Raw genomic sequence first — 27610 nt, 5'->3', positions numbered from 1 at the left:
GACAGGGACCTCTCAGACCACAATAACTGACCATCACTGGGGACAGGGACCTCTCAGACCACAGTCACTGACCATCACTGGAGACAGGGACCTCTCAGACCACAATAACTGACCATCACTGGGGACAGGGACCTCTCAGACCACAGTCACTGACCAACACTGGGGACAGGGACCTCTCAGACCTCAATAACTGACCATCACTGGAGACAGGGACCTCTCAGACCACAATAACTGACCATCACTGGGGACAGGGACCTCTCAGACCACAATAACTGACCATCACTGGAGACAGGGACCTCTCAGACCACAATAACTGACCATCACTGGGGACAGGGACCTCTCAGACCACAGTCACTGACCATCACTGGGGACAGGGACCCCTCAGACCACAGTCAGTGACCGTCACTGGGGACAGGGACCTCTCAGACCACAATAACTGACCATCACTGGGGACAGGGACCTCTCGGACCACAGTCACTGACCATCACTGGGGACAGGGACCTCTCAGACCACAATAACTGACCATCACTGGGGACAGGGACCTCTCAGACCACAGTCACTGACCATCACTGGGGACAGGGATCTCTCAGACCACAGTCACTGACCATCACTGGGGACAGGGACCTCTCAGACCACAGTCACTGACCATCACTGGGGACAGGGACCTCTCAGACCACAGTCACTGACCATCACTGGGGACAGGGACCTCTCAGACCACAGTCACTGACCATCACTGGAGACAGGGACCTCTCAGACCACAGTCACTGACCATCACTGGGGACAGGGACCTCTCAGACCACAATAACTGACCATCACTGGGGACAGGGACCTCTCAGACCACAATAACTGACCATCACTGGGGACAGGGACCTCTCAGACCACAATAACTGACCATCACTGGGGACAGGGACCTCTCAGACCACAGTCACTGACCATCACTGGGGACAGGGACCTCTCAGACCACAATAACTGACCATCACTGGGGACAGGGACCTCTCAGACCACAGTCACTGACCATCACTGGGGACAGGGACCTCTCAGACCACAGTCACTGACCATCACTGGAGACAGGGACCTCTCAGACCACAGTCACTGACCATCACTGGGGACAGGGACCTCTCAGACCACAATAACTGACCATCACTGGGGACAGGGACCTCTCAGACCACAATAACTGACCATCACTGGGGACAGGGACCTCTCAGACCACAATAACTGACCATCACTGGGGACAGGGACCTCTCAGACCACAGTCACTGACCATCACTGGAGACAGGGACCTCTCAGACCACAGTCACTGACCATCACTGGGGACAGGGACCTCTCAGACCACAGTCACTGACCATCACTGGGGACAGGGACCTCTCAGACCACAGTCACTGACCATCACTGGGGACAGGGACCTCTCAGACCACAATAACTGACCATCACTGGGGACAGGGACCTCTCAGACCACAATAACTGACCATCACTGGAGACAGGGACCTCTCAGATGACAGTCACTGACCATCACTGGAGACAGGGACCTCTCAGACCACAGTCACTGACCATCACTGGGGACAGGGACCTCTCAGACCACAGTCACTGACCATCACTGGGGACAGGGACCTCTCCGCCTGTTAGATACCGAGGTTTTAATGCCATTAACTCAGTGTTTCCGCTCTGAACACAGGATCCCACTGCCGATAAGTTCAGGTGTGGGAACGACAGCGACTGCAGAGATCAGGGAACCCACCAAGTGGGCAACGGTGAGTTTCACGGCCGCTGACCGCTCCGCCTTCGGGTCAGACCCTCCGCTCCCCTCTCTAATCCCCGCCCTCTGTTTCCCCGATCAGGAATCCTGACTGGTCGTTGTGTGCAATTCAACAGCAGTCTGCAGATGTGCGAGGTGCAAGGCTGGTGTCCAGTGGAGGTGGACAATTCCCACAAGTGAGTTCCAACCTCACAGATAAAGATCTCGAGTTTTACAGCGAGGGGCACAGGATCAGGAGGCGGGCAATTCAGCCCCTCGAGCCTCGTCTGCCGTTCAATTCGATCCTGGCTGATCTGTATCTTAACCCCATTAACCCGTCTGCCCCTGCAACAGTACTGAGGGAGGGCCGCACTGTCGGAGGGTCAGTACTGAGGGAGGGCCGCACTGTCGGAGGGTCAGTACTGAGGGAGCGCCGCACTGTCGGAGGGTCAGTACTGAGGGAGGGCCGCACTGTCGGAGGGTCGGTACTGAGGGAGCGCCGCACTGTCGGAGGGTCGCTACTGAGGGAGCCCCGCACTGTCGGAGGGTCGGTACTGAGGGAGCGCCGCACTGTCGGAGGGTCAGTACTGAGGGAGCGCCGCACTGTCGGAGGGTCGGTACTGAGGGAGGGCCGCACTGTCGGAGGGTCAGTACTGAGGGAGCACCGCGCTGTCGGAGGGTCAGTACTGAGGGAGCTCCGCACTGTCGGAGGGTCAGTACTGAGGGAGCACCGCGCTGTCGGAGGGTCGGTACTGAGGGAGCGCCGCACTGTCTTAGGGTCAGTACTGAGGGAGGGCCGCACTGTCGGAGGGTCAGTACTGAGGGAGCGCCGCACTGTCGGAGGGTCGGTACTGAGGGAGCGCCGCACTGTCTTAGGGTCAGTACTGAGGGAGCACTGCACTGTCGGAGGGTCAGTACTGAGGGAGCGCCGCACTGTCGGAGGGTCAGTACTGAGGGAGCGCCGCACTGTCGGAGGGTCGGTACTGAGGGAGCGCCGCACTGTCGGAGGGTCACATTGCTGTTTGTGGGATCTTGCTGTGCGCAAATCGGCTGCTGCGTTTCCCACATTGCAACAGTGAGCGGACTTCAAAAGAAACAGTCCTACTACTGGCGGTGATGATCTGGGACGTCCCGAGGTGGAGGGAGGAGATTTGAGGAGACAGGCGATCTGTATCTGAACCCTCACTGTCCCAGAGAATCTGCCACATCTTCTGCCGTTGGATAATTCTCTGCCTCGTTTGTAATTTCCTCACTCTTGACGTTGTATTTTTGTAGGGAGGTGATGACAGACGCTGAAAACTTGACCATTTTCATCAAGAACAGCATTCGGTTCCCTCTGTTCGACTTCGCAAAGTAAGTTCGGCTCGAAAACGGGATTTCAAATCTCAAAACTATCCGTCCAGGTCCCCTCTCCCCCCTGAAGGTGCTGACTCTCACTGGGGTTCAGGTCCCCTCTCCCCCTGAAGGTGCTGACTCTCACTGGTGTTCAGGTCCCCTCTCCCCCCTGAAGGTGCTGACTCTCACTGGGGTTCAGGTCCCCTCTCCCCCCTGGGTGTTCTCATTCTCACTGGGGTTCAGGTCCCCTCTCCCCCTGAAGGTGCTGACTCTCACTGGGGTTCAGGTCCCCTCTCCCCCCTGAAGGTGCTGACTCTCACTGGGGTTCAGGTCCCCCCTCCCCCTGAAGGTGCTGACTCTCACTGGGGTTCAGGTCCCCTCTCCCCCCTGAAGGTGCTGACTCTCACTGGGGTTCAGGTCCCCTCTCCCCTCTGAAGGTGCTGACTCTCACTGGGGTTCAGGTCCCCTCTCCCCCTGAAGGTGCTGACTCTCACTGGGGTTCAGGTCCCCTCTCCCCCCTGAAGGTGCTGACTCTCACTGGGGTTCAGGTCCCCTCTCCCCCCTGAAGGTGCTGACTCTCACTGGGGTTCAGGTCCCCTCTCCCCCCTGAAGGTGCTGACTCTCACTGGGGTTCAGGTCCCCTCTCCCCCTGAAGGTGCTGACTCTCACTGGGGTTCAGGTCCCCTCTCCCCCTGAAGGTGCTGACTCTCACTGGGGTTCAGGTCCCCTCTCCCCCCTGAAGGTGCTGACTCTCACTGGGGTTCAGGTCCCATCTCCCCCCTGAAGGTACTGACTCTCCCTGGGGTTCAGGTCCCCTCTCCCCCCTGAAGGTGCTGACTCTCACTGGGGTTCAGGTCCCCTCTCCCCCTGAAGGTGCTGACTCTCACTGGGGTTCAGGTCCCCTCTCCCCCTGAAGGTGCTGACTCTCACTGGGGTTCAGGTCCCCTCTCCCCCTGAAGGTGCTGACTCTCACTGGGGTTCAGGTCCCCTCCTCCCCCCTGAATGTGCTGACTCTCACTGGGGTTCAGGTCCCCTCTCCCCCCTGAAGGTGCTGACTCTCCCTGGGGTTCAGGTCCCCTCTCCCCCTGAAGGTGCTGACTCTCACTGGGGTTCAGGTCCCCTCTCCCCCCTGAAGGTGCTGACTCTCACTGGGGTTCAGGTCCCCTCTCCTCTCCTGAAGGTGCTGACTCTCACTGGGGTTCAGGTCCCCTCTCCCCCTGAAGGTGCTGACTCTCCCTGGGGTTCAGGTCCCCTCTCCCCCCTGAAGGTGCTGACTCTCCCTGGGGTTCAGGTCCCCTCTCCCCCTGAAGGTGCTGACTCTCACTGGGGTTCAGGTCCCCTCTCCCCCCTGAAGGTGCTGACTCTCACTGGGGTTCAGGTCCCCTCTCCCCCCTGAAGGTGCTGACTCTCCCTGGGGTTCAGGTCCCCTCTCCCCCCTGAAGGCGCTGACTCTCACTGGGGTTCAGGTCCCCTCTCCCCCCTGAAGGTGCTGACTCTCACTGGGGTTCAGGTCCCCTCTCCCCCTGGGTGTTCTGACTCTCACTGGAGTTCAGGTCCCCTCTCCCCCCTGGGTGTTCTGACTCTCACTGGGGTTCAGGTCCCCTCTCCCCCCTGGGTGTTCTCACTCTCCCTGGGGTGCAGGTCCCCTCTCCCCCCTGGGTGTTCTGACTCTCCCTGGGGTTCAGGTCCCCTCTCCCCCCCTGGGTGTTCTGACTCTCACTGGGGTTCAGGTCCCCTCTCCCCCCCTGGGTGTTCTGACTCTCACTGGGGTTCAGGTCCCCTCTCCCCCTGGGTGTTCTCACTCTCCCTGGGGTTCAGGTCCCCTCTCCCCCCTGGGTGTTCTCACTCTCCCTGGTGTTCAGGTCCCCTCTCCCATTGGGTGTTCTCACTCTCCCTGGGGTTCAGGTCCACCCCCTCTCCTGTTGATTAATGGACTGTTTGACCCCCTGTCTCTCCCCCTTGTTTTTAGGGGTAACATTGTCCCCGACATCACCAAGGATTACATCCAGTCGTGTAATTACCATCGTGATCGGGCTCCATTCTGTCCAATCTTCCGTCTTAGAGACATCGTAACATGGGCCAATCAGGATTTCAACACCCTCGTGCAAAAGGTAGGTCACAACTGGGGTATCGGTGTAAATCCCAGAGACGTTCACACTCGCTGTCACAACTGGGGTATTGGTGTAAATCCCAGAGACGTTCACACTCGCTGTCACAACTGGGATATCGGTGTAAATCCCAGAGACGTTCACACTCGCTGTCACAACTGGGATATCGGTGTAAATCCCAGAGACGTTCACACTCGCTGTCACAGCTGGGATATTGGGGTAAATCCCAGAGATGTTCACACTCGCTGTCACAACTGGGATATTGGGGTAAATCCCAGAGACGTTCACACTCGCCTGTCACAACTGGGGTATTGGGGTAAATCCCAGAGATGTTCACACTCGCTGTCACAACTGGGGTATTGGGGTAAATCCCAGAGATGTTCACACTCGCTGTCACAACTGGGATATTGGGGTAAATCCCAGAGACGTTCACACTCGCTGTCACAACTGGGGTATCGGGGTATATCCCAGACACGTTCACACTCGCTGTCACAACTGGGGTATTGGGGTAAATCCCAGAGATGTTCACACTCGCTGTCACAACTGGGGTATCGGGGTAAATCCCAGTCACGTTCACACTCACTGTCACAACTGGGGTATTGGGGTAAATCCCATTGACGTTCACACTTGCTGTCACAACTGGGGTATCGGGGTAAATCCCAGACACGTTCACACTCACTGTCACAACTGGGGTATTGGGGTAAATCCCATTGACGTTCACACTCGCTGTCACAACTGGGGTATTAGGGGGTAAAACCCAGAGACGTTCACACTCGCTGTCACAACTGGGGTCCATGGACCCTATCGAATCCTTCAACCATCTCAAACCCCTCGATTAGATCCCCCCTTAATCTTCGACACTCGAGGGAATACAAGCCCAGTCTGTGCGACCTGCCCTCGGGATTTAACCCTTTGATAGGAACGGGAGTCTGTACTGACAGTCTGGTTTCCTCTGTCCAGGGTGGTGCGTTGGGAATCAAGATCGAATGGATCTGTGACCTGGACAAGACAGAAGACAAATGTGTGCCAAGGTTCTCCTTTCACCGTCTAGACAAGGTGTCTGAGAGTAACACGGTGTCTCGAGGCTACAACTTCCGGTACGAGGGTGTCCCAGAGTGTGGATCCAGGAATGTTCAGGTCTCCAGGCCCACGCTGAGAGGGTTCCCCTATCCTCCTCCCTCTAGTCCTTCAATAACCTTCAGCCCCCCTTCGTCTTAGGTGGGGTTTGACCCCCAGGTCCCAGAGGGTGAGAGGTCAGGGCCTGACACGGTGCAGATACACACGGTGCAGATACACACTGGTCAGATATACACGGAGCAGATATACATGGTGCAGATACACACTGTGCAGGTATTCACAGTGCAGATATACATGGTGCAGATACACACTGTGCAGATACACACTGGGCAGATACACACTGTGCAGATACACACTGGGCAGATACACACTGGGCAGATATACACGGAGCAGATATACATGGTGCAGATACACACTGTGCAGATATACACTGTACAGATGTACACTGTGCAGATGTACACTGTGCAGGTATTCACAGTGCAGATATACATGGTGCAGATACACACTGTGCAGATACACACTGTGCAGATACACGCTGTACAGATATACACTGTGCAAATACACACGGTGCAGATATACACAGTGCAGATACACACTGTGCAGATATACACTGTGCAGATACACACTGTGCAGATATACACTGTGCAGATACACACTGTGCAGGTACACACTGTGCAGATACACCCTGTGCAGATACACACGGTGCAGATACACCCTGTGCAGATACACACTGTGCAGATATACACGGTGCAGATACACCCTGTGCAGATACACACTGTGCAGATATACACTGTGCAGATACACCCTGTGCAGATACACACTGTGCAGATACACACTGTGCAGATATACACTGTGCAGATACACACTGTGCAGATATACACTGTGCAGATACACACTGTGCAGATATACACTGTGCAGATACACACTGTGCAGATATACACTGTGCAGATACACACTGTGCAGATACACACTGTGCAGATATACACTGTGCAGATACACACGGTGCAGATATACACGGTGCAGATACACCCTGTGCAGATATACCTGATTAGAGTTACCCTGTCACTCTTTTACTTTCCCAGATATGCCAGGTTCTATCGATATCCAAATGGGACTGAGTATCGCACTCTAATGAAAGCTCATGGGATCCGCATTGACATCATGGTGTATGGAAAGGTAATCGAGCTGATTCGCTGCTCCGTCTGAAGGCTGAGGATCCAATCAGGAGCCCAGGGGAAGGGGCCATGAGGAATGGTTGGAGAAATCCCAATCCTCATCGGAAGGAGTGGGAGAGAAAGGGAGGAAAATCGGGAGGGTGGGAGAGCACGAGTTCTGTGTCTGAGGTCCCGGGAAAGGAAAGGGGACCGTGGGAGGTATCAAACTCTGCTCCCTCGGGGCCCCTAACCCTCCCTCAGGGCCCTAACCCTCCCATCGAATCCCCTCCCTCCGGGCCCCCTAACTCTCCCATCGAATCCCCTCCCTCCGGGCCCTAACCCTCCCATCGAATCCCCTCCCTCCGGGCCCCCTAACCCTCCCATCGAATTCCCTCCCTCCAGTCCCCTAACCCTCCCATCGAATCCCCTCCCTCCAGTCCCCGAACACTCCCATCGAATCCCCTCCCTCCAGTCCCCCAACACTCCCATCGAATCCCCTCCCTCCAGTCCCCCAACACTCCCATCGAATCCCCTCCCTCCAGTCCCCCAACACTCCCATCGAATCCCCTCCCTCCAGTCCCCTAACACTCCCATCGAATCCCCTCCCTCCAGTCCCCCAACACTCCCATCGAATCCCCTCCCTCCAGTCCCCCAACACTCCCATCGAATCCCCTCCCTCCAGTCCCCCAACACTCCCATCGAATCCCCTCCCTCCAGTCCCCCAACACTCCCATCGAAGCCCCTCCCTCCAGTCCCCCAACACTCCCATCGAATCCCCTCCCTCCAGTCCCCCAACACTCCCATCGAATCCCCTCCCTCCAGTCCCCCAACACTCCCATCGAATCCCCTCCCTCCGGGCCCCCTAACCCTCCCATCGAATCCCCTCCCTCCAGTCCCCCAACACTCCCATCGAATCCCCTCCCTCCAGTCCCCCAACACTCCCATCGAATCCCCTCCCTCCAGTCCCCCAACACTCCCATCGAATCCCCTCCCTCCAGTCCCCCAACACTCCCATCGAATCCCCTCCCTCCAGTCCCCCAACACTCCCATCGAAGGCCCCTCCCTCCAGTCCCCGAACACTCCCATCAAATCCCCTCCCTCCAGTCCCCCAACACTCCCATCGAATCCCCTCCCTCCAGTCCCCGAACACTCCCATCGAATCCCCTCCCTCCAGTCCCCTAACACTCCCATCGAATCCCCTCCCTCCAGTCCCCCAACACTCCCATCGAATCCCCTCCCTCGAGTCCCCCAACACTCCCATCGAATCCCCTCCCTCCAGTCCCCCAACACTCCCATCGAATCCCCTCCCTCCAGTCCCCCAACACTCCCATCGAATCCCCTCCCTCCAGTCCCCGAACACTCCCATCGAATCCCCTCCCTCCAGTCCCCCAACACTCCCATCGAAGCCCCTCCCTCCAGTCCCCCAACACTCCCATCGAATCCCCTCCCTCCAGTCCCCGAACACTCCCATCGAATCCCCTCCCTCCAGTCCCCCAACACTCCCATCGAATCCCCTCCCTCCAGTCCCCCAACACTCCCATCGAATCCCCTCCCTCCAGTCCCCGAACACTCCCATCGAATCCCCTCCCTCCAGTCCCCCAACACTCCCATCGAATCCCCTCCCTCCAGTCCCCCAACACTCCCATCGAATCCCCTCCCTCCAGTCCCCCAACACTCCCATCGAATCCCCTCCCTCCAGTCCCCTAACACTCCCATCGAATCCCCTCCCTCCAGTCCCCCAACACTCCCATCGAATCCCCTCCCTCGAGTCCCCCAACACTCCCATCGAAGCCCCTCCCTCCAGTCCCCGAACACTCCCATCGAATCCCCTCCCTCCAGTCCCCCAACACTCCCATCGAGGCCCCTCCCTCCAGTCCCCTAACACTCCCATCGAATCCCCTCCCTCCAGTCCCCCAACACTCCCATCGAATCCCCTCCCTCCAGTCCCCCAACACTCTCATCGAATCCCCTCCCTCCAGTCCCCCAACACTCCCATCGAATCCCCTCCCTCCAGTCCCCCAACACTCCCATCGAGGCCCCTCCCTCCAGTCCCCCAACACTCCCATCGAATCCCCTCCCTCCAGTCCCCGAACACTCCCATCGAATCCCCTCCCTCCAGTCCCCCGACACTCCCATCGAATCCCCTCCCTCCAGTCCCCCAACACTCCCATCGAATCCCCTCCCTCCAGTCCCCCAACACTCCCATCGAATCCCCTCCCTCCAGTCCCCCAACCCTCCCATCGAATCCCCTCCCTCCAGTCCCCGAACACTCCCATCGAATCCCCTCCCTCCAGTCCCCCAACCCTCCCATCGAATCCCCTCCCTCCGGGCCCCCAACACTCCCATCGAATCCCCTCCCTCCAGTCCCCCAACACTCCCATCGAATCCCCTCCCTCCAGTCCCCGAACACTCCCATCGAATCCCCTCCCTCCAGTCCCCCAACCCTCCCATCGAATCCCCTCCCTCCAGTCCCCCAACACTCCCATCGAATCCCCTCCCTCCAGTCCCCCAACACTCCCATCGAATCCCCTCCCTCCAGTCCCCCAACACTCCCATCGAATCCCCTCCCTCCAGTCCCCCAACACTCCCATCGAATCCCCTCCCTCCGGGCCCTAACCCTCCCATCGAATCCCCTCCCTCCGGGCCCTAACTCTCCCATCGAATCCCCTCCCTCTCGTGGCCTCTCTCTTTCTCTCTCTCTCTCTCTCTTTCTCTCTTTCCCTCCTGTCTCTCTCACTCTGCCCTTTCTCTCTCTCTCTGTTTCTCTCTCTATCTCTCTCTCTCTTTCCCTCCTGTCTCTCTCACTCTTTCCTTTCTCTCTCTCTCTCTCTCTATCTCTCTCTCTCTATCTCTCTCCCTTTCCCTCCTGTCTCTCTCACTCTTTCCTTTCTCTCTCTCTCTCTCTCTATCTCTCTCTCTTTCCCTCCTGTCTCTCTCACTCTTTCCTTTCTCTCTCTCTCTCTCTTTCCCTCCTGTCTCTCTCACTCTTTCCTTTCTCTCTCTCTCTCTCTCTCTTTCCCTCCTGTCTCTCTCACTCTTTCCTTTCTCTCTCTCTCTGTTTCTCTCTCTATCTCTCTCTCTTTCCCTCCTGTCTCCCTCACTCTACCCTTTCTCTCTCTCTCTCTCTCTCTATCTCTCTCTCTTTCTCTCCTGTCTCCCTCACTCTACCCTTTCTCTCTCTCTCTCTCTCTCTCTATCTCTCTCTCTTTCTCTCCTGTCTCCCTCACTCTACCCTTTCTCTCTCTCTCTCTCTCTCTATCTCTCCTGTCTCCCTCACTCTACCCTTTCTCTCTCTCTCTCTCTCTCTCTATCTCTCTCTCTTTCTCTCCTGTCTCCCTCACTCTACCCTTTCTCTCTCTCTCTCTCTCTCTATCTCTCTCTCTTTCCCTCCTGTCTCTCTCACTCTTTCCTTTCTCTCTCTCTCTCTCTCTCTATCTCTCTCTCTTTCTCTCCTGTCTCCCTCACTCTACCCTTTCTCTCTCTCTCTCTCTCTCTCTCTATCCGGGACGTGTCCCTACAGGGAGAGCGGGCACCTCTATATTCCACAGAGCCTCTCCCTGTCCGCGGTTCGAGAGGTGAGGTGTGTCCCTGTGGGGAGAGAGCCCGTCTCTCCATCTCCTTTCACCACCTCGGGACGTCCCAAAGCTTCACGGCCAATGAAGGACTTTTCTTTTTGAAGTGCGCTCACTGTTGTAATGTGGGAAACGCAGCAGCCGATTTGCGCACAGCAAGATCCCACAAACAGCGATGTGATAAATGACCCAGATCATCTGGGTTTTTTTTAGTGATGTCGGTCGAGGGATAAATATCGGGGCCCAGGACCCCGGGGAGAACTCCCCCCTGCTCTTCTTCCAATAGTGGGCCGTGGGATCTTTTACACCCACCCGAGAGGGGCAGACGGGGCCTCGGTTTAATGTCTCATATTCTCTATTGGATTTATTAGTGACTCTCTTATATTTATGGCCCCCCCCCCAGTTCTGGTCTCCCCCACAAGTGGAAACATCTTCTCTACATCTACCCTATCGAACCCTCTCATAATCTTAAAGACCTCGATCAGGTCACCCCTCAGTCTTCTCTTTTCCAGAGAAAAGAGCCCCAGTCTGTTCAGTCTTTCCTGATAGTTATAAACCTCTCAGTTCTGGGATCATCCTTGTAAATCTTTTTTGCACCTTCTCCAGTGCCTCTATATCCTCTTTATAATATGGAGACCAGGACTGTGCACAGTGCTCCAAGTGTGGTCTAACCAAGGTATATGGAGACCAGAATTGTGCACAGTGCTCCAAGTGTGGTCTAACCAAGGTATATGGAGACCAGAACTGTGCACAGTGCTCCAAGTGTGGTCTAACCAAGGTATATGGAGACCAGAACTGTGCACAGTGCTCCAAGTGTGGTCTAACCAAGGTATATGGAGACCAGAACTGTGCACAGTGCTCCAAGTGTGGTCTAACCAAGGTATATGGAGACCAGAACTGTGCACAGTGCTCCAAGTGTGGTCTAACCAAGGTATATGGAGACCAGAACTGTGCACAGTGCTCCAAGTGTGGTCTAACCAAGGTATATGGAGACTGGAACTGTGCACAGTGCTCCGAGTGTGGTCTAACCAAGGTATATGGAGACCAGAACTGTGCACAGTGCTCCGAGTGTGGTCTAACCAAGGTATATGGAGACCAGAACTGTGCACAGTGCTCCAAGTGTGGTCTAACCCAGGTATATGGAGACCAGAACTGTGCACAGTGCTCCAAGTGTGGTCTAACCCAGGTATATGGAGACCAGAACTGTGCACAGTGCTCCGAGTGTGGTCTAACCCAGGTATATGGAGACCAGAACTGTGCACAGTGCGCCAAGTGTGGTCCAACCAAGGTATATGGAGACCAGAACTGTGCACAGTGCTCCAAGTGTGGTCTAACCAAGGTATATGGAGACCAGAACTGTACACAGTGCGCCAAGTGTGGTCCAACCAAGGTATATGGAGACCAGAACTGTACACAGTGCGCCAAGTGTGGTCCAACCAAGGTATATGGAGACCAGAACTGTAAACGGTGCTCCAAGTGCGGTCCAACCAAGGTATATGGAGACCAGAACTGTGCACAGTGCTCCAAGTGTGGTCTAACCAAGGTATATGGAGACCAGAACTGTACACAGTGCTCCAAGTGTGCTCTAACCAAGGTATATGGAGACCAGAACTGTGCACAATGCTCCGAGTGCGGTCTAACCAAGGTATATGGAGACCAGAACTGTACACAGTGCGCCAAGTGTGGTCCAACCAAGGTATATGGAGACCAGAACTGTACACAGTGCGCCAAGTGTGGTCCAACCAAGGTATATGGAGACCAGAACTGTACACAGTGCTCCAAGTGCGGTCCAACCAAGGTATATGGAGACCAGAACTGTGCACAGTGCTCCAAGTGTGGTCTAACCAAGGTATATGGAGACCAGAACTGTACACAGTGCTCCAAGTGTGCTCTAACCAAGGTATATGGAGACCAGAACTGTGCACAATGCTCCGAGTGCGGTCTAACCAAGGTATATGGAGACCAGAACTGTGCACAGTGCTCCAAGTGTGGTCCAACCAAGGTATATGGAGACCAGAACTGTGCACAGTGCTCCAAGTGTGGTCCAACCAAGGTATATGGAGACCAGAACTATGCACAGTGCTCCAAGTGCAGTCCAACCAAGGTATATGGAGACCAGAACTGTGCACAGTGCTCCAAGTGTGGTCCAACCAAGGTATATGGAGACCAGAACTGTGCACAGTGCTCCAAGTGTGGTCCAACCAAGGTATATGGAGACCAGAACTGTACACAGTACTCCAAGTGTGGTCCAACCAAGGTATATGGAGACCAGAACTGTGCACAGTGCTCCAAGTGTGGTCTATCCAAGGTATATGGAGACCAGAACTGTGCACAGTGCTCCAAGTGTGGTCTAACCAAGGTATATGGAGACCAGAACTGTGCACAGTGCTCCAAGTGTGGTCTAACCAAGGTATATGGAGACCAGAACTGTGCACAGTGCTCCAAGTGTGGTCTAACCAAGGTATATGGAGACCAGAACTGTGCACAGTGCTCCAAGTGTGGTCTAACCAAGGTATATGGAGACTGGAACTGTGCACAGTGCTCCGAGTGTGGTCTAACCAAGGTATATGGAGACCAGAACTGTGCACAGTGCTCCGAGTGTGGTCTAACCAAGGTATATGGAGACCAGAACTGTGCACAGTGCTCCGAGTGTGGTCTAACCCAGGTATATGGAGACCAGAACTGTGCACAGTGCTCCATGTGTGATCTAACCAAGGTATATGGAGACCAGAACTGTGCACAGTGCTCCAAGTGTGGTCTAACCAAGGTATATGGAGACCAGAACTGTGCACAGTGCTCCAAGTGTGGTCTAACCAAGGTATATGGAGACCAGAACTGTGCACAGTGCTCCAAGTGCGGTCTAACCAAGGTATATGGAGACCAGAACTGTACACAGTGCTCCAAGTGCGGTCTAACCAAGGTATATGGAGACCAGAACTGTACACAGTGCGCCAAGTGTGGTCCAACCAAGGTATATGGAGACCACAACTGTGCACAGTGCTCCAAGTGTGGTCTAACCAAGGTATATGGAGACCAGAACTGTACACAGTGCGCCAAGTGTGGTCCAACCAAGGTATATGGAGACCAGAACTGTACACAGTGCGCCAAGTGTGGTCCAACCAAGGTATATGGAGACCAGAACTGTAAACAGTGCTCCAAGTGCGGTCCAACCAAGGTATATGGAGACCAGAACTGTGCACTGTGCTCCAAGTGTGGTCTAACCAAGGTATATGGAGACCAGAACTGTACACAGTGCTCCAAGTGTGCTCTAACCAAGGTATATGGAGACCAGAACTGTGCACAATGCTCCGAGTGCGGTCTAACCAAGGTATATGGAGACCAGAACTGTGCACAGTGCTCCAAGTGTGGTCCAACCAAGGTATATGGAGACCAGAACTGTGCACAGTGCTCCAAGTGTGGTCTAACCAAGGTATATGGAGACCAGAACTATGCACAGTGCTCCAAGTGCAGTCCAACCAAGGTATATGGAGACCAGAACTGTGCACAGTGCTCCAAGTGTGGTCCAACCAAGGTATATGGAGACCAGAACTGTGCACAGTGCTCCAAGTGTGGTCCAACCAAGGTATATGGAGACCAGAACTGTACACAGTGCTCCAAGTGTGGTCTATCCAAGGTATATGGAGACCAGAACTGTACACAATGCTCCAAGTGTGATCTAACCAAGGTATATTGAGACCAGAACTGTACACAGTGCTCCAAGTGTGGTCTAACCAAGGTATATGGAGACCAGAACTGTGCACAGTGCTCCAAGTGTGCTCTAACCAAGGTATATGGAGACCAGAACTGTGCACAGTGCTCCAAGTGTGGTCCAACCAAGGTATATGGAGACCAGAACTGTACACAGTGCTCCAAGTGTGGTCTAACCAAGGTATATGGAGACCAGAACTGTGCACAGTGCTCCAAGTGTGGTCCAACCAAGGTATATGGAGACCAGAACTGTGCACAGTGCTCCGAGTGTGGTCTAACCAAGGTATATGGAGACCAGAACTGTGCACAGTGCTCCAAGTGTGGTCCAACCAAGGTATATGGAGACCAGAACTGTGCACAGTGCTCCAAGTGTGGTCCAACCAAGGTATATGGAGACCAGAACTGTACACAATGTTCCAAGTGTGATCTAACCAAGGTATATTGAGACCAGAACTGGACACAGTGCTCCAAGTGTGGTCTAACCAAGGTATACGGAGACCAGAACTGTGCACAGTGCTCCAAGTGCGGTCTAACCATTGTATATGGAGACCAGAACAGTACACAGTGCTCCAAGTGTGGTCTAACCAAGGTATATGGAGACCAGAACTGTGCACAGTGCTCCAAGTGTGGTCTAACCGAGGTATATGGAGACCAGAACTGTGCACAGTGCTCCAAGTGCGGTCTAACCAAGGATATGGAGACCAGAACTGTACACAGTGCTCCAAGTGCGGTCTAACCAAGGTATATGGAGACCAGAACTGTGCACAGTGCTCCAAGTGTGATCTAACCAAGGTATATTGAGACCAGAACTGTACACAGTGCTCCAAGTGCGGTCTAACCAAGGTATATGGAGACCAGAACTGTGCACAGTGCTCCAAGTGTGATCTAACCAAGGTATATTGAGACCAGAACTGTACACAGTGCTCCAAGTGCGGTCTAACCAAGGTATATGGAGACCAGAACTGTGCACAGTGCTCCAAGTGTGGTCTAACCAAGGTATATTGAGACCAGAACTGTACACAGTGCTCCAAGTGCGGTCTAACCAAGGTATATGGAGACCAGAACTGTGCACAGTGCTCCAAGTGTGGTCTAACCAAGGTATATTGAGACCAGAACTGTGCACAGTGCTCCAAGTGTGGTCTAACCAAGGTATATTGAGACCAGAACTGTGCACAGTGCTCCAAGTGTGGTCTAACCAAGGTATATTGAGACCAGAACTGTACACAGTGCTCCAAGTGCGGTCTAACCAAGGTATATGGATACCAGAACTGTGCACAGTGCTCCGAGTGTGGTCTAACCAAGGTATATGGAGACCAGAACTGTGCACAGTGCTCCGAGTGTGGTCTAACCAAGGTATATGGAGACCAGAACTGTGCACAATGCTCCAAGTGTGATCTAACCAAGGTATATTGAGACCAGAACTGTACACAGTGCTCCAAGTGTGGTCTAACCAAGGTATATGGAGACCAGAACTGTGCACAGTGCTCCAAGTGTGCTCTAACCAAGGTATATGGAGACCAGAACTGTGCACAGTGCTCCAAGTGTGGTCCAACCAAGGTATATGGAGACCAGAACTGTACACAGTGCTCCAAGTGTGGTCTAACCAAGGTATATGGAGACCAGAACTGTGCACAGTGCTCCAAGTGTGGTCCAACCAAGGTATATGGAGACCAGAACTGTGCACAGTGCTCCGAGTGTGGTCTAACCAAGGTATATGGAGACCAGAACTGTGCACAGTGCTCCAAGTGTGGTCCAACCAAGGTATATGGAGACCAGAACTGTGCACAGTGCTCCAAGTGTGGTCCAACCAAGGTATATGGAGACCAGAACTGTACACAATGTTCCAAGTGTGATCTAACCAAGGTATATTGAGACCAGAACTGGACACAGTGCTCCAAGTGTGGTCTAACCAAGGTATACGGAGACCAGAACTGTGCACAGTGCTCCAAGTGCGGTCTAACCATTGTATATGGAGACCAGAACAGTACACAGTGCTCCAAGTGTGGTCTAACCAAGGTATATGGAGACCAGAACTGTGCACAGTGCTCCAAGTGTGGTCTAACCGAGGTATATGGAGACCAGAACTGTGCACAGTGCTCCAAGTGCGGTCTAACCAAGGATATGGAGACCAGAACTGTACACAGTGCTCCAAGTGCGGTCTAACCAAGGTATATGGAGACCAGAACTGTGCACAGTGCTCCAAGTGTGATCTAACCAAGGTATATTGAGACCAGAACTGTACACAGTGCTCCAAGTGCGGTCTAACCAAGGTATATGGAGACCAGAACTGTGCACAGTGCTCCAAGTGTGATCTAACCAAGGTATATTGAGACCAGAACTGTACACAGTGCTCCAAGTGCGGTCTAACCAAGGTATATGGAGACCAGAACTGTGCACAGTGCTCCAAGTGTGGTCTAACCAAGGTATATTGAGACCAGAACTGTACACAGTGCTCCAAGTGCGGTCTAACCAAGGTATATGGAGACCAGAACTGTGCACAGTGCTCCAAGTGTGGTCTAACCAAGGTATATTGAGACCAGAACTGTGCACAGTGCTCCAAGTGTGGTCTAACCAAGGTATATTGAGACCAGAACTGTGCACAGTGCTCCAAGTGTGGTCTAACCAAGGTATATTGAGACCAGAACTGTACACAGTGCTCCAAGTGCGGTCTAACCAAGGTATATGGATACCAGAACTGTGCACAGTGCTCCGAGTGTGGTCTAACCAAGGTATATGGAGACCAGAACTGTGCACAGTGCTCCGAGTGTGGTCTAACCAAGGTATATGGAGACCAGAACTGTGCACAGTGCTCCAAGTGTGGTCTATCCAAGGTATATGGAGACCAGAACTGTACACAATGCTCCAAGTGTGATCTAACCAAGGTATATTGAGACCAGAACTGTACACAGTGCTCCAAGTGTGGTCTAACCAAGGTATATGGAGACCAGAACTGTGCACAGTGCTCCAAGTGTGGTCTAACCAAGGTATATGGAGACCAGAACTGTGCACAGTGCTCCAAGTGTGGTCCAACCAAGGTATATGGAGACCAGAACTGTACACAGTGCTCCAAGTGTGGTCTAACCAAGGTATATGGAGACCAGAAATGTGCACAGTGCTCCGAGTGTGGTCTAACCAAGGTATATGGAGACCAGAACTGTGCACAGTGATCCAAGTGTGGTCCAACCAAGGTATATGGAGACCAGAACTGTGCACAGTGCTCCAAGTGTGGTCCAACCAAGGTATATGGAGACCAGAACTGTACACAATGCTCCAAGTGTGATCTAACCAAGGTATATTGAGACCAGAACTGTACACAGTGCTCCAAGTTTGGTCTAACCAAGGTTTATGGAGACCAGAACTGTGCACAGTGCTCCAAGTGCGGTCTAACCAATGTATATGGAGACCAGAACAGTACACAGTGCTCCAAGTGTGGTCTAACCAAGGTATATGGAGACCAGAACTGTGCACAGTGCTCCAAGTGCAGTCTAACCAAGGATATGGAGACCAGAACTGTACACAGTGCTCCAAGTGTGCTCTAACCAAGGTATATGGAGACCAGAACTGTGCACAGTGCTCCAAGTGTGGTCCAACCAAGGTATATGGAGACCGGAACTGTACACAGTGCTCCAAGTGTGGTCTAACCAAGGTATATGGAGACCAGAATTGTACACAGTGCTCCAAGTGTGATCTAACCAAGGTATATTGAGACCAGAACTGTACAGTGTTCCAAGTGTGGTCTAACCAAGGTATATGGAGACCAGAACTGTGCACAGTGCTCCAAGTGCGGTCTAACCAAGGTATATGGAGACCAGAACTGTGCACAGTGCTCCAAGTACGGTCTAACCAATGTATATGGAGACCAGAACTGTACACAGTGCTCCAAGTGTGGTCTAACCAAGGTATATTGAGACCAGAACTGTGCACAGTGCTCCAAGTGTGGTCTAACCGAGGTATATGGAGACCAGAACTGTGCACAGTGCTCCAAGTGCGGTCTAACCAAGGATATGGAGACCAGAACTGTACACAGTGCTCCAAGTGCGGTCTAACCAAGGTATATGGAGACCAGAACTGTGCACAGTGCTCCAAGTGTGATCTAACCAAGGTATATTGAGACCAGAACTGTACACAGTGCTCCAAGTGCGGTCTAACCAAGGTATATGGAGACCAGAACTGTGCACAGTGCTCCAAGTGCGATCTAACCAAGGTATATTGAGACCAGAACTGTACACAGTGCTCCAAGTGCGGTCTAACCAAGGTATATGGAGACCAGAACTGTGCACAGTGCTCCAAGTGTGGTCTAACCAAGGTATATTGAGACCAGAACTGTACACAGTGCTCCAAGTGCGGTCTAACCAAGGTATATGGAGACCAGAACTGTGCACAGTGCTCCAAGTGTGGTCTAACCAAGGTATATTGAGACCAGAACTGTGCACAGTGCTCCAAGTGTGGTCTAACCAAGGTATATTGAGACCAGAACTGTGCACAGTGCTCCAAGTGTGGTCTAACCAAGGTATATTGATACCAGAACTGTACACAGTGCTCCAAGTGCGGTCTAACCAAGGTATATGGAGACCAGAACTGTGCACAGTGCTCCGTGTGTGGTCTAACCAAGGTATATGGAGACCAGAACTGTGCACAGTGCTCCAAGTGTGGTCTAACCAAGGTATATGGAGACCAGAACTGTGCACAATGCTCCGAGTGTGGTCTAACCAAGGTATATGGAGACCAGAACTGTGCACAGTGCTCCGAGTGTGGTCTAACCAAGGTATATGGAGACCAGAACTGTGCACAGTGCTCCAAGTGTGGTCTAACCGAGGTTCTATACAAGTTTAACATAACTTCTCTGCTTTTCAATTCTGCCCCTCTGGAAATTAACCCCAGTGTTTGATTTGCCTTTTTTTATGGCCTTATTAACCTGAGTCACTACTTTGTGTATCTGTACCTCCAGATCCCTCTGCTCCTCTTCCCCGTGTGGACTCTGATTATCCAAACAGTGTGTGGCCTTCTTGTTCTTCCCACCTCACCAGAATGATACCCGGGGCTAAAAGGGTTAAATCCCGAGGAGGGGTCGCACAGACCGGGCTTGTATTCCCTCGAGTGTGGAAGATTAAGGGGGGTGATCTAATCGAGGGGGTTTGAGATGATTGACGGATTCGATAGGGTCGATGGAGAGAAACTATTTCCTCTGGTGGGAGGGGGAGAGTCCAGAACAAGGGGGCAGAATCTTAAAACGAGAGCTCGGGCCCGTCCAGGGGTGATGTCGGGAAGCATTTCTTCACACAAAGGGGGAGTGGGGAATCTGGAACTCTCTCCCCCCAAAAAGCTGTCGGGGCCGGGGGTCAATTGGGAATTTCAAACCTGAGATCGATCGATTTTTGTTGGGTGAGGGGATTAAGGGTCAGGGAACCAAGGGGGGTAAATGGGGTTAAGATACAGATCAGACATGGTCTCATGGAATGGCGGAACAGGATCGAGGGGCTGAATGGCCTCCTCCTGTTCCTGCATTCCTACGATCAGTATCTTGACTCCATCTTTAAAATTCTAATCCATGTGTTCATATCCCTCGCCCTCCCTCCCTATCTCTGTAACCTCCTACCACCCTCCGAGATCTCTGCCCTCCTCCAATTCCGCCCTCTTGTCCATCCCTCCCCGATTCCCATCGCTCCACCATTGGCGGCCGTGCCTTCAGCTGCCTGGGGCCCTGAGCTCTGGAATTCCCTCCCTGAACCTCTCCGCCTCTCTCTCCCTCCTCCTTTAAGACGCTCCTTCAAACCTCCCTCTTTGCCCGGGCTTTTGGTCACCAGTCCGAATATCTCCTCGTGGGGCTCGGAGTCAGATTCTGTCTGATCTACGCTCCTGCAAAGCGCCTTGGGAGATTTGACGAAGTTGAGGGTGTCTGGGAGTTGCTGTTGTCGAGGGGTTGATTGGAGTCCTCTCGTCTATCCTGAAATTCTTATCTTTCTCTCTCCCAGGCCTCAAGGTTTGACATCATTCCAACTGTGATTAACATGGTCACTGCCTTCACGTCCATTGGAGTGGTGAGTCTGAGACCATGTCCTAGACCTGAGGTGGCCGTCGATCACCAGCCCCCTCTCCCCGCCCCACCATCGCCCACACTCCCAAGGAGAGGCACGAGAGGATTAGTGAACAGAATGGGCTCGTCAGCATTATCTGGAACGGGTGACCATTTAACCGCAGTTCCTGGGTGAAAGCACATTTCAGAGAGACCCACACATCTCCCAGAGGAAGGCATCTCATCTCTGAACACAGTCCAGTGGCGAGAACTTCCCTTCACAATAAAGATTGGGAGCGATCAGGTGTCGAACCCTCTCACGACAAGTGGGAACGGTTAATCTGGACTCTCCCTTCAGACACCACTGTGTCAGCCAATGGGTTGGAAGGTGGGGATGGGACTTATAACAGGTCTCACAGCAAACAGAGTCTATGTAAACAGAGTCTCCACAAACTACAGCAAACAGAGTCTATTTAAACAGAGTCTCTGCAAACTGCAACAAACAGAGTCTATTTAAATAGAGTCTCTGCAAACTGCAACAAACATAGTCTATTTAAACAGAATCTCTGCAAACTACAGCAAACAGAGTCTATTTAAACAGAGTCTCTGCAAACTGCAACAAACAGAGTCTATTTAAACAGAATCTCTGCAAACTACAGCAAACAGAGTCTATTTAAACAGAGTCTCTACAAACTACAGCAAACAGAGTCTATTTAAACAGAGTCTCCACAAACTACAGCAAACAGAGTCTATTTAAACAGAGTCTCTGCAAACTGCAGCAAACAGATTCTATTTAAAGAGAGTCTCTGCAAAATACAGTAAACAGAGTCTCTGCAAACTGCAGCAAACAGAGTCTATTTAAACAGGGTATCTGCAAACTGCAGCAAATAGAGTCTATTTAAACAGGGTCTCTGCAAACAACAGCAAACAGAGTCTATTTAAACAGAGTCTCTGCAAACTGCAGCAAACAGATTCTATTTAAAGAGAGTCTCTGCAAACTACAGCAAACAAAATCCATTTAAACAGAGTCTCTGCAAAATACAGCAAACAGAGTCTCTGCAAACTGCAGCAAACAGAGTCTATTTAAACAGGGTCTCTGCAAACTGCAGCAAACAGAGTCTATTTAAACAGGGTCTCTGCAAACAACAGCAAACAGAATCCATTTAAACAGAGACTCTGCAAACTTCAGCAAACAGAGTCTATTTAAACAGGGTCTCTGCAAACTACAGCAAACAGAGTCTATTTAAACAGAGTCTCTGCAAACTGCAGCAAACAGATTCTATTTAAAGAGAGTCTCTGCAAACTACAGCAAACAGAATCCATTTAAACAGAGTCTCTGCAAACTACAGCAAACAGACTCTATTTAAAGAGAGTCTCTGCAAACTGCAGCAAACAGAGTCTATTTAAAGAGAGTCTCTGCAAACTGCAGCAAACAGAGTCTATTTAAACAGAGTCTCTGCAAACTGCAGCAAACAGATTCTATTTAAAGAGTCTCTGCAAACTACAGCAAACAGAATCCATTTAAACAGAGTCTATGCAAACTGCAGCAGAGTCTATTTATACAGGTTCTGCACAAACTAGCAAACAGAGTCTATGTAAACAGAGTCTCCACAAACTACAGCAAACAGAGTCTATTTAAACAGAGTCTCTGCAAACTGCAACAAACAGAGTCTATTTAAATAGAGTCTCTGCAAACTGCAACAAACATAGTCTATTTAAACAGAATCTCTGCAAACTACAGCAAACAGAGTCTATTTAAACAGAGTCTCTGCAAACTGCAACAAACAGAGTCTATTTAAACAGAATCTCTGCAAACTACAGCAAACAGAGTCTATTTAAACAGAGTCTCTACAAACTACAGCAAACAGAGTCTATTTAAACAGAGTCTCCACAAACTACAGCAAACAGAGTTTATTTAAACAGGGTCTCTGCAAACTACAGCAAACAGACTCTATTTAAACAGGGTCTCTGCAAACTACAGCAAACAGACTCTATTTAAAGAGAGTCTCTGCAAACTGCAGCAAACAGAGTCTATTTAAAGAGAGTCTCTGCAAACTGCAGCAAACAGAGTCTATTTAAACAGAGTCTCTGCAAACTGCAGCAAACAGATTCTATTTAAAGAGTCTCTGCAAACTACAGCAAACAGAATCCATTTAAACAGAGTCTATGCAAACTGCAGCAGAGTCTATTTATACAGGTTCTGCACAAACAACAGCAAACAGAGTCTATGTAAACAGAGTCTCCACAAACTACAGCAAACAGAGTCTATTTAAACAGAGTCTCTGCAAACTGCAACAAACAGAGTCTATTTAAATAGAGTCTCTGCAAACTGCAACAAACATAGTCTATTTAAACAGAATCTCTGCAAACTACAGCAAACAGAGTCTATTTAAACAGAGTCTCTGCAAACTGCAACAAACAGAGTCTATTTAAACAGAATCTCTGCAAACTACAGCAAACAGAGTCTATTTAAACAGAGTCTCTACAAACTACAGCAAACAGAGTCTATTTAAACAGAGTCTCCACAAACTACAGCAAACAGAGTTTATTTAAACAGGGTCTCTGCAAACTACAGCAAACAGACTCTATTTAAACAGGGTCTCTGCAAACTACAGCAAACAGAGTCTATTTAAACAGAGTCTCTGCAAACTGCAGCAAACAGATTCTATTTAAAGAGAGTCTCTGCAAAATACAGTAAACAGAGTCTCTGCAAACTGCAGCAAACAGAGTCTATTTTAACAGGGTATCTGCAAACTGCAGCAAACAGAGTCTGTTTAAACAGGGTCTCTGCAAACAACAGCAAACAGAGTCTATTTAAACAGAGTCTCTGCAAACTGCAGCAAACAGATTCTATTTAAAGAGAGTCTCTGCAAACTACAGCAAACAAAATCCATTTAAACAGAGTCTCTGCAAAATACAGCAAACAGAGTCTCTGCAAACTGCAGCAAACAGAGTCTATTTAAACAGGGTCTCTGCAAACTGCAGCAAACAGAGTCTATTTAAACAGGGTCTCTGCAAACAACAGCAAACAGAATCCATTTAAACAGAGACTCTGCAAACTTCAGCAAACAGAGTCTATTTAAACAGGGTCTCTGCAAACTACAGCAAACAGAATCCATTTAAACAGAGTCTCTGCAAAATACAGCAAACAGAGTCTCTGCAAACTGCAGCAAACAGAGTCTATTTAAACAGGGTATCTGCAAACTGCAGCAAACAGAGTCTATTCAAACAGGGTCTCTGCAAACAACAGCAAACAGAGTCTATTTAAACAGAGTCTCTGCAAACTGCAGCAAACAGATTCTATTTAAAGAGTCTCTGCAAACTACAGCAAACAGAATCCATTTAAACAGAGTCTATGCAAACTGCAGCAGAGTCTATTTATACAGGTTCTGCACAAACTAGCAAACAGAGTCTATGTAAACAGAGTCTCCACAAACTACAGCAAACAGAGTCTATTTAAACAGAGTCTCTGCAAACTGCAACAAACAGAGTCTATTTAAATAGAGTCTCTGCAAACTGCAACAAACATAGTCTATTTAAACAGAATCTCTGCAAACTACAGCAAACAGAGTCTATTTAAACAGAGTCTCTGCAAACTGCAACAAACAGAGTCTATTTAAACAGAATCTCTGCAAACTACAGCAAACAGAGTCTATTTAAACAGAGTCTCTACAAACTACAGCAAACAGAGTCTATTTAAACAGAGTCTCCACAAACTACAGCAAACAGAGTTTATTTAAACAGGGTCTCTGCAAACTACAGCAAACAGACTCTATTTAAACAGGGTCTCTGCAAACTACAGCAAACAGACTCTATTTAAAGAGAGTCTCTGCAAACTGCAGCAAACAGAGTCTATTTAAAGAGAGTCTCTGCAAACTGCAGCAAACAGAGTCTATTTAAACAGAGTCTCTGCAAACTGCAGCAAACAGATTCTATTTAAAGAGTCTCTGCAAACTACAGCAAACAGAATCCATTTAAACAGAGTCTATGCAAACTGCAGCAGAGTCTATTTATACAGGTTCTGCACAAACAACAGCAAACAGAGTCTATGTAAACAGAGTCTCCACAAACTACAGCAAACAGAGTCTATTTAAACAGAGTCTCTGCAAACTGCAACAAACAGAGTCTATTTAAATAGAGTCTCTGCAAACTGCAACAAACATAGTCTATTTAAACAGAATCTCTGCAAACTACAGCAAACAGAGTCTATTTAAACAGAGTCTCTGCAAACTGCAACAAACAGAGTCTATTTAAACAGAATCTCTGCAAACTACAGCAAACAGAGTCTATTTAAACAGAGTCTCTACAAACTACAGCAAACAGAGTCTATTTAAACAGAGTCTCCACAAACTACAGCAAACAGAGTTTATTTAAACAGGGTCTCTGCAAACTACAGCAAACAGACTCTATTTAAACAGGGTCTCTGCAAACTACAGCAAACAGAGTCTATTTAAACAGAGTCTCTGCAAACTGCAGCAAACAGATTCTATTTAAAGAGAGTCTCTGCAAAATACAGTAAACAGAGTCTCTGCAAACTGCAGCAAACAGAGTCTATTTTAACAGGGTATCTGCAAACTGCAGCAAACAGAGTCTATTTAAACAGGGTCTCTGCAAACAACAGCAAACAGAGTCTATTTAAACAGAGTCTCTGCAAACTGCAGCAAACAGATTCTATTTAAAGAGAGTCTCTGCAAACTACAGCAAACAAAATCCATTTAAACAGAGTCTCTGCAAAATACAGCAAACAGAGTCTCTGCAAACTGCAGCAAACAGAGTCTATTTAAACAGGGTCTCTGCAAACAACAGCAAACAGAATCCATTTAAACAGAGACTCTGCAAACTTCAGCAAACAGAGTCTATTTAAACAGGGTCTCTGCAAACTACAGCAAACAGAATCCATTTAAACAGAGTCTCTGCAAAATACAGCAAACAGAGTCTCTGCAAACTGCAGCAAACAGAGTCTATTTAAACAGGGTATCTGCAAACTGCAGCAAACAGAGTCTATTCAAACAGGGTCTCTGCAAACAACAGCAAACAGAGTCTATTTAAACAGAGTCTCTGCAAACTGCAGCAAACAGATTCTATTTAAAGAGAGTCTCTGCAAACTACAGCAAACAGAATCCATTTAAACAGAGTCTCTGCAAAGTACAGCAAACAGAGTCTCTGCAAACTGCAGCAAACAGAGTCTATTTAAACAGGGTCTCTGCAAACTGCAGCAAACAGAGTCTATTTAAACAGGGTCTCTGCAAACAACAGCAAACAGAATCCATTTAAACAGAGACTCTGCAAACTTCAGCAAACAGAGTCTATTTAAACAGGGTCTCTGCAAACTACAGCAAACAGAGTCTATTTAAACAGAGTCTCCACAAACTACAGCAAACAGAGTCTATTTAAACAGGGTCTCTGCAAACGACAGCAAACAGAGTCTATTCAAACAGAGTCTCCACAAACTACAGCAAACAGAGTCTATTTAAACAGGGTCTCTGCAAACTACAGCAAACAGAGTCTATTTAAACAGAGTCTCCACAAACTACAGCAAACAGAGTCTATTTAAACAGGGTCTCTGCAAACTACAGCAAACAGAGTCTATTTAAACAGAGTCAATACAAACTACAGCAAACAGAGTCTTTTTGAACAGAGTCTCTGCAAACTGCAGCAAACAGACTCTATTTAAACAGAGTGTCTGCAAACTGCAGCAAACAGAGTCTATTTAAACAGAGTCTATACAAACTACAGCAAACAGAGTCTTTTTGAACAGAGTCTCTGCAAACTGCAGCAAACAGACTCTATTTAAACAGAGTCTCTGCAAACTGCAGCAAACAGACTCTATTTAAACAGTGTCTGCAAACTGCAACAAACAGACTCTATTTATACAGAGTCTCTGCAAACTGCAGCAAACAGAGTCCATTTAAGCAGAGTCTCGACGCACTGCAGCAAACAGAGCTCAACACCGAAACGACGGCAACTTCTCCCGATTAAAGCAGGATTATCTCTCCAGCAGAATGCAGTGGGTGGAGGATAATTTATCCTGGGAGTGTTTGATGGGACAGTGTGGAGGGAGCTTTACTCTGCATCTAACCCTGTACCTGACCCTGGGAGTGTTTGATGGGACAGTGTAGAGGGAGCTTTACTCTGTATCTAACCCTGCACCTGACCCTGGGAGTGTTTGACGGGACAGTGTAGAGGGAGCTTTACTCTGTATCTAACCCTGTACCTGCCCTGGGAGTGTTTGATGGGACAGTGTAGAGGGAGCTTTACTCTGTATCTAACCCTGTACCTGACCCTGGGAGTGTTTGATGGGACAGTGCAGAGGGAGCTTTACTCTGTATCTAACCCTGTACCTGACCCCTGGGAGTGTTTGATGCCGACACTGGGTATAAAGTGGGGGACACACTGTCTGAGTTCGGTGCCTCAACCTATTGAGTGTAACTCTCTCCGTCTCTCCTCTCTCTGCAGGGAGCGGTGATCTGTGATCTGATATTGTTGAACTTTCTCAAAGGGGCCGAAAAATACAAAGCCAGTAAATTCGAGGAGGTGAGTGAGAAATGGAGAGATAGAAAGGAGAAATAAACCGAGGGAGAGAGAGAGAAAGGAGAATAAACCCAGGGAGAGAGAGAGAAAGGAGAATAAACCCAGGGAGAGAGAGAGAAAGGGGAATAAACCCAGGGAGAGAGAGAGAGAAAGGGAATAAACCAAGGGAGAGAGAGAGAAAGGAGAATAAACGCAGGGAGAGAGAGAGAGAAAGGGAATAAACCCAGGGGGAGAGAGAGAAAGGGGAATAAACCCAGGGAGAGAGAGAGAAAGGAGAATAAACCCAGGGAGAGAGAAAAAGGAGAATAAACCCAGGGAGAGAGAGAGAAAGGAGAATAAACCCAGGGAGAGAGAGAGAAAGGAGAATAAACCCAGGGAGA

General features: G+C 50.3%; 1 protein-coding gene across 1 annotated transcript in view; it reads left to right on the top strand.

The window, feature by feature from the left end:
• The window catches only part of LOC137319192 (P2X purinoceptor 3-like), a gene marked incomplete at its 3' end in the record, with an annotated part of 40763 nt that extends 13526 nt beyond the window's left edge, over positions 1 to 27237 (top strand). Inside the window, exons 4-11 of the mRNA XM_067981513.1 lie at positions 1673 to 1748; positions 1836 to 1929; positions 3008 to 3085; positions 5037 to 5178; positions 6136 to 6272; positions 7335 to 7428; positions 20659 to 20724; positions 27156 to 27237. Of these exons, the coding sequence (XP_067837614.1) occupies positions 1673 to 1748; positions 1836 to 1929; positions 3008 to 3085; positions 5037 to 5178; positions 6136 to 6272; positions 7335 to 7428; positions 20659 to 20724; positions 27156 to 27237 (769 nt within the window). The remainder of the gene's footprint in view (positions 1 to 1672; positions 1749 to 1835; positions 1930 to 3007; positions 3086 to 5036; positions 5179 to 6135; positions 6273 to 7334; positions 7429 to 20658; positions 20725 to 27155) is intronic.
• Positions 27238 to 27610: the final 373 nt, after the last annotated feature.

This window comes from Heptranchias perlo, unplaced genomic scaffold (genome assembly GCF_035084215.1).
Source record: "Heptranchias perlo isolate sHepPer1 unplaced genomic scaffold, sHepPer1.hap1 HAP1_SCAFFOLD_758, whole genome shotgun sequence".
Lineage (NCBI taxonomy): Eukaryota > Metazoa > Chordata > Chondrichthyes > Hexanchiformes > Hexanchidae > Heptranchias > Heptranchias perlo.
The sequence above is the reverse complement of the archived record's forward strand: the minus strand, read 5'-3'. Positions and strand labels throughout refer to the sequence as shown.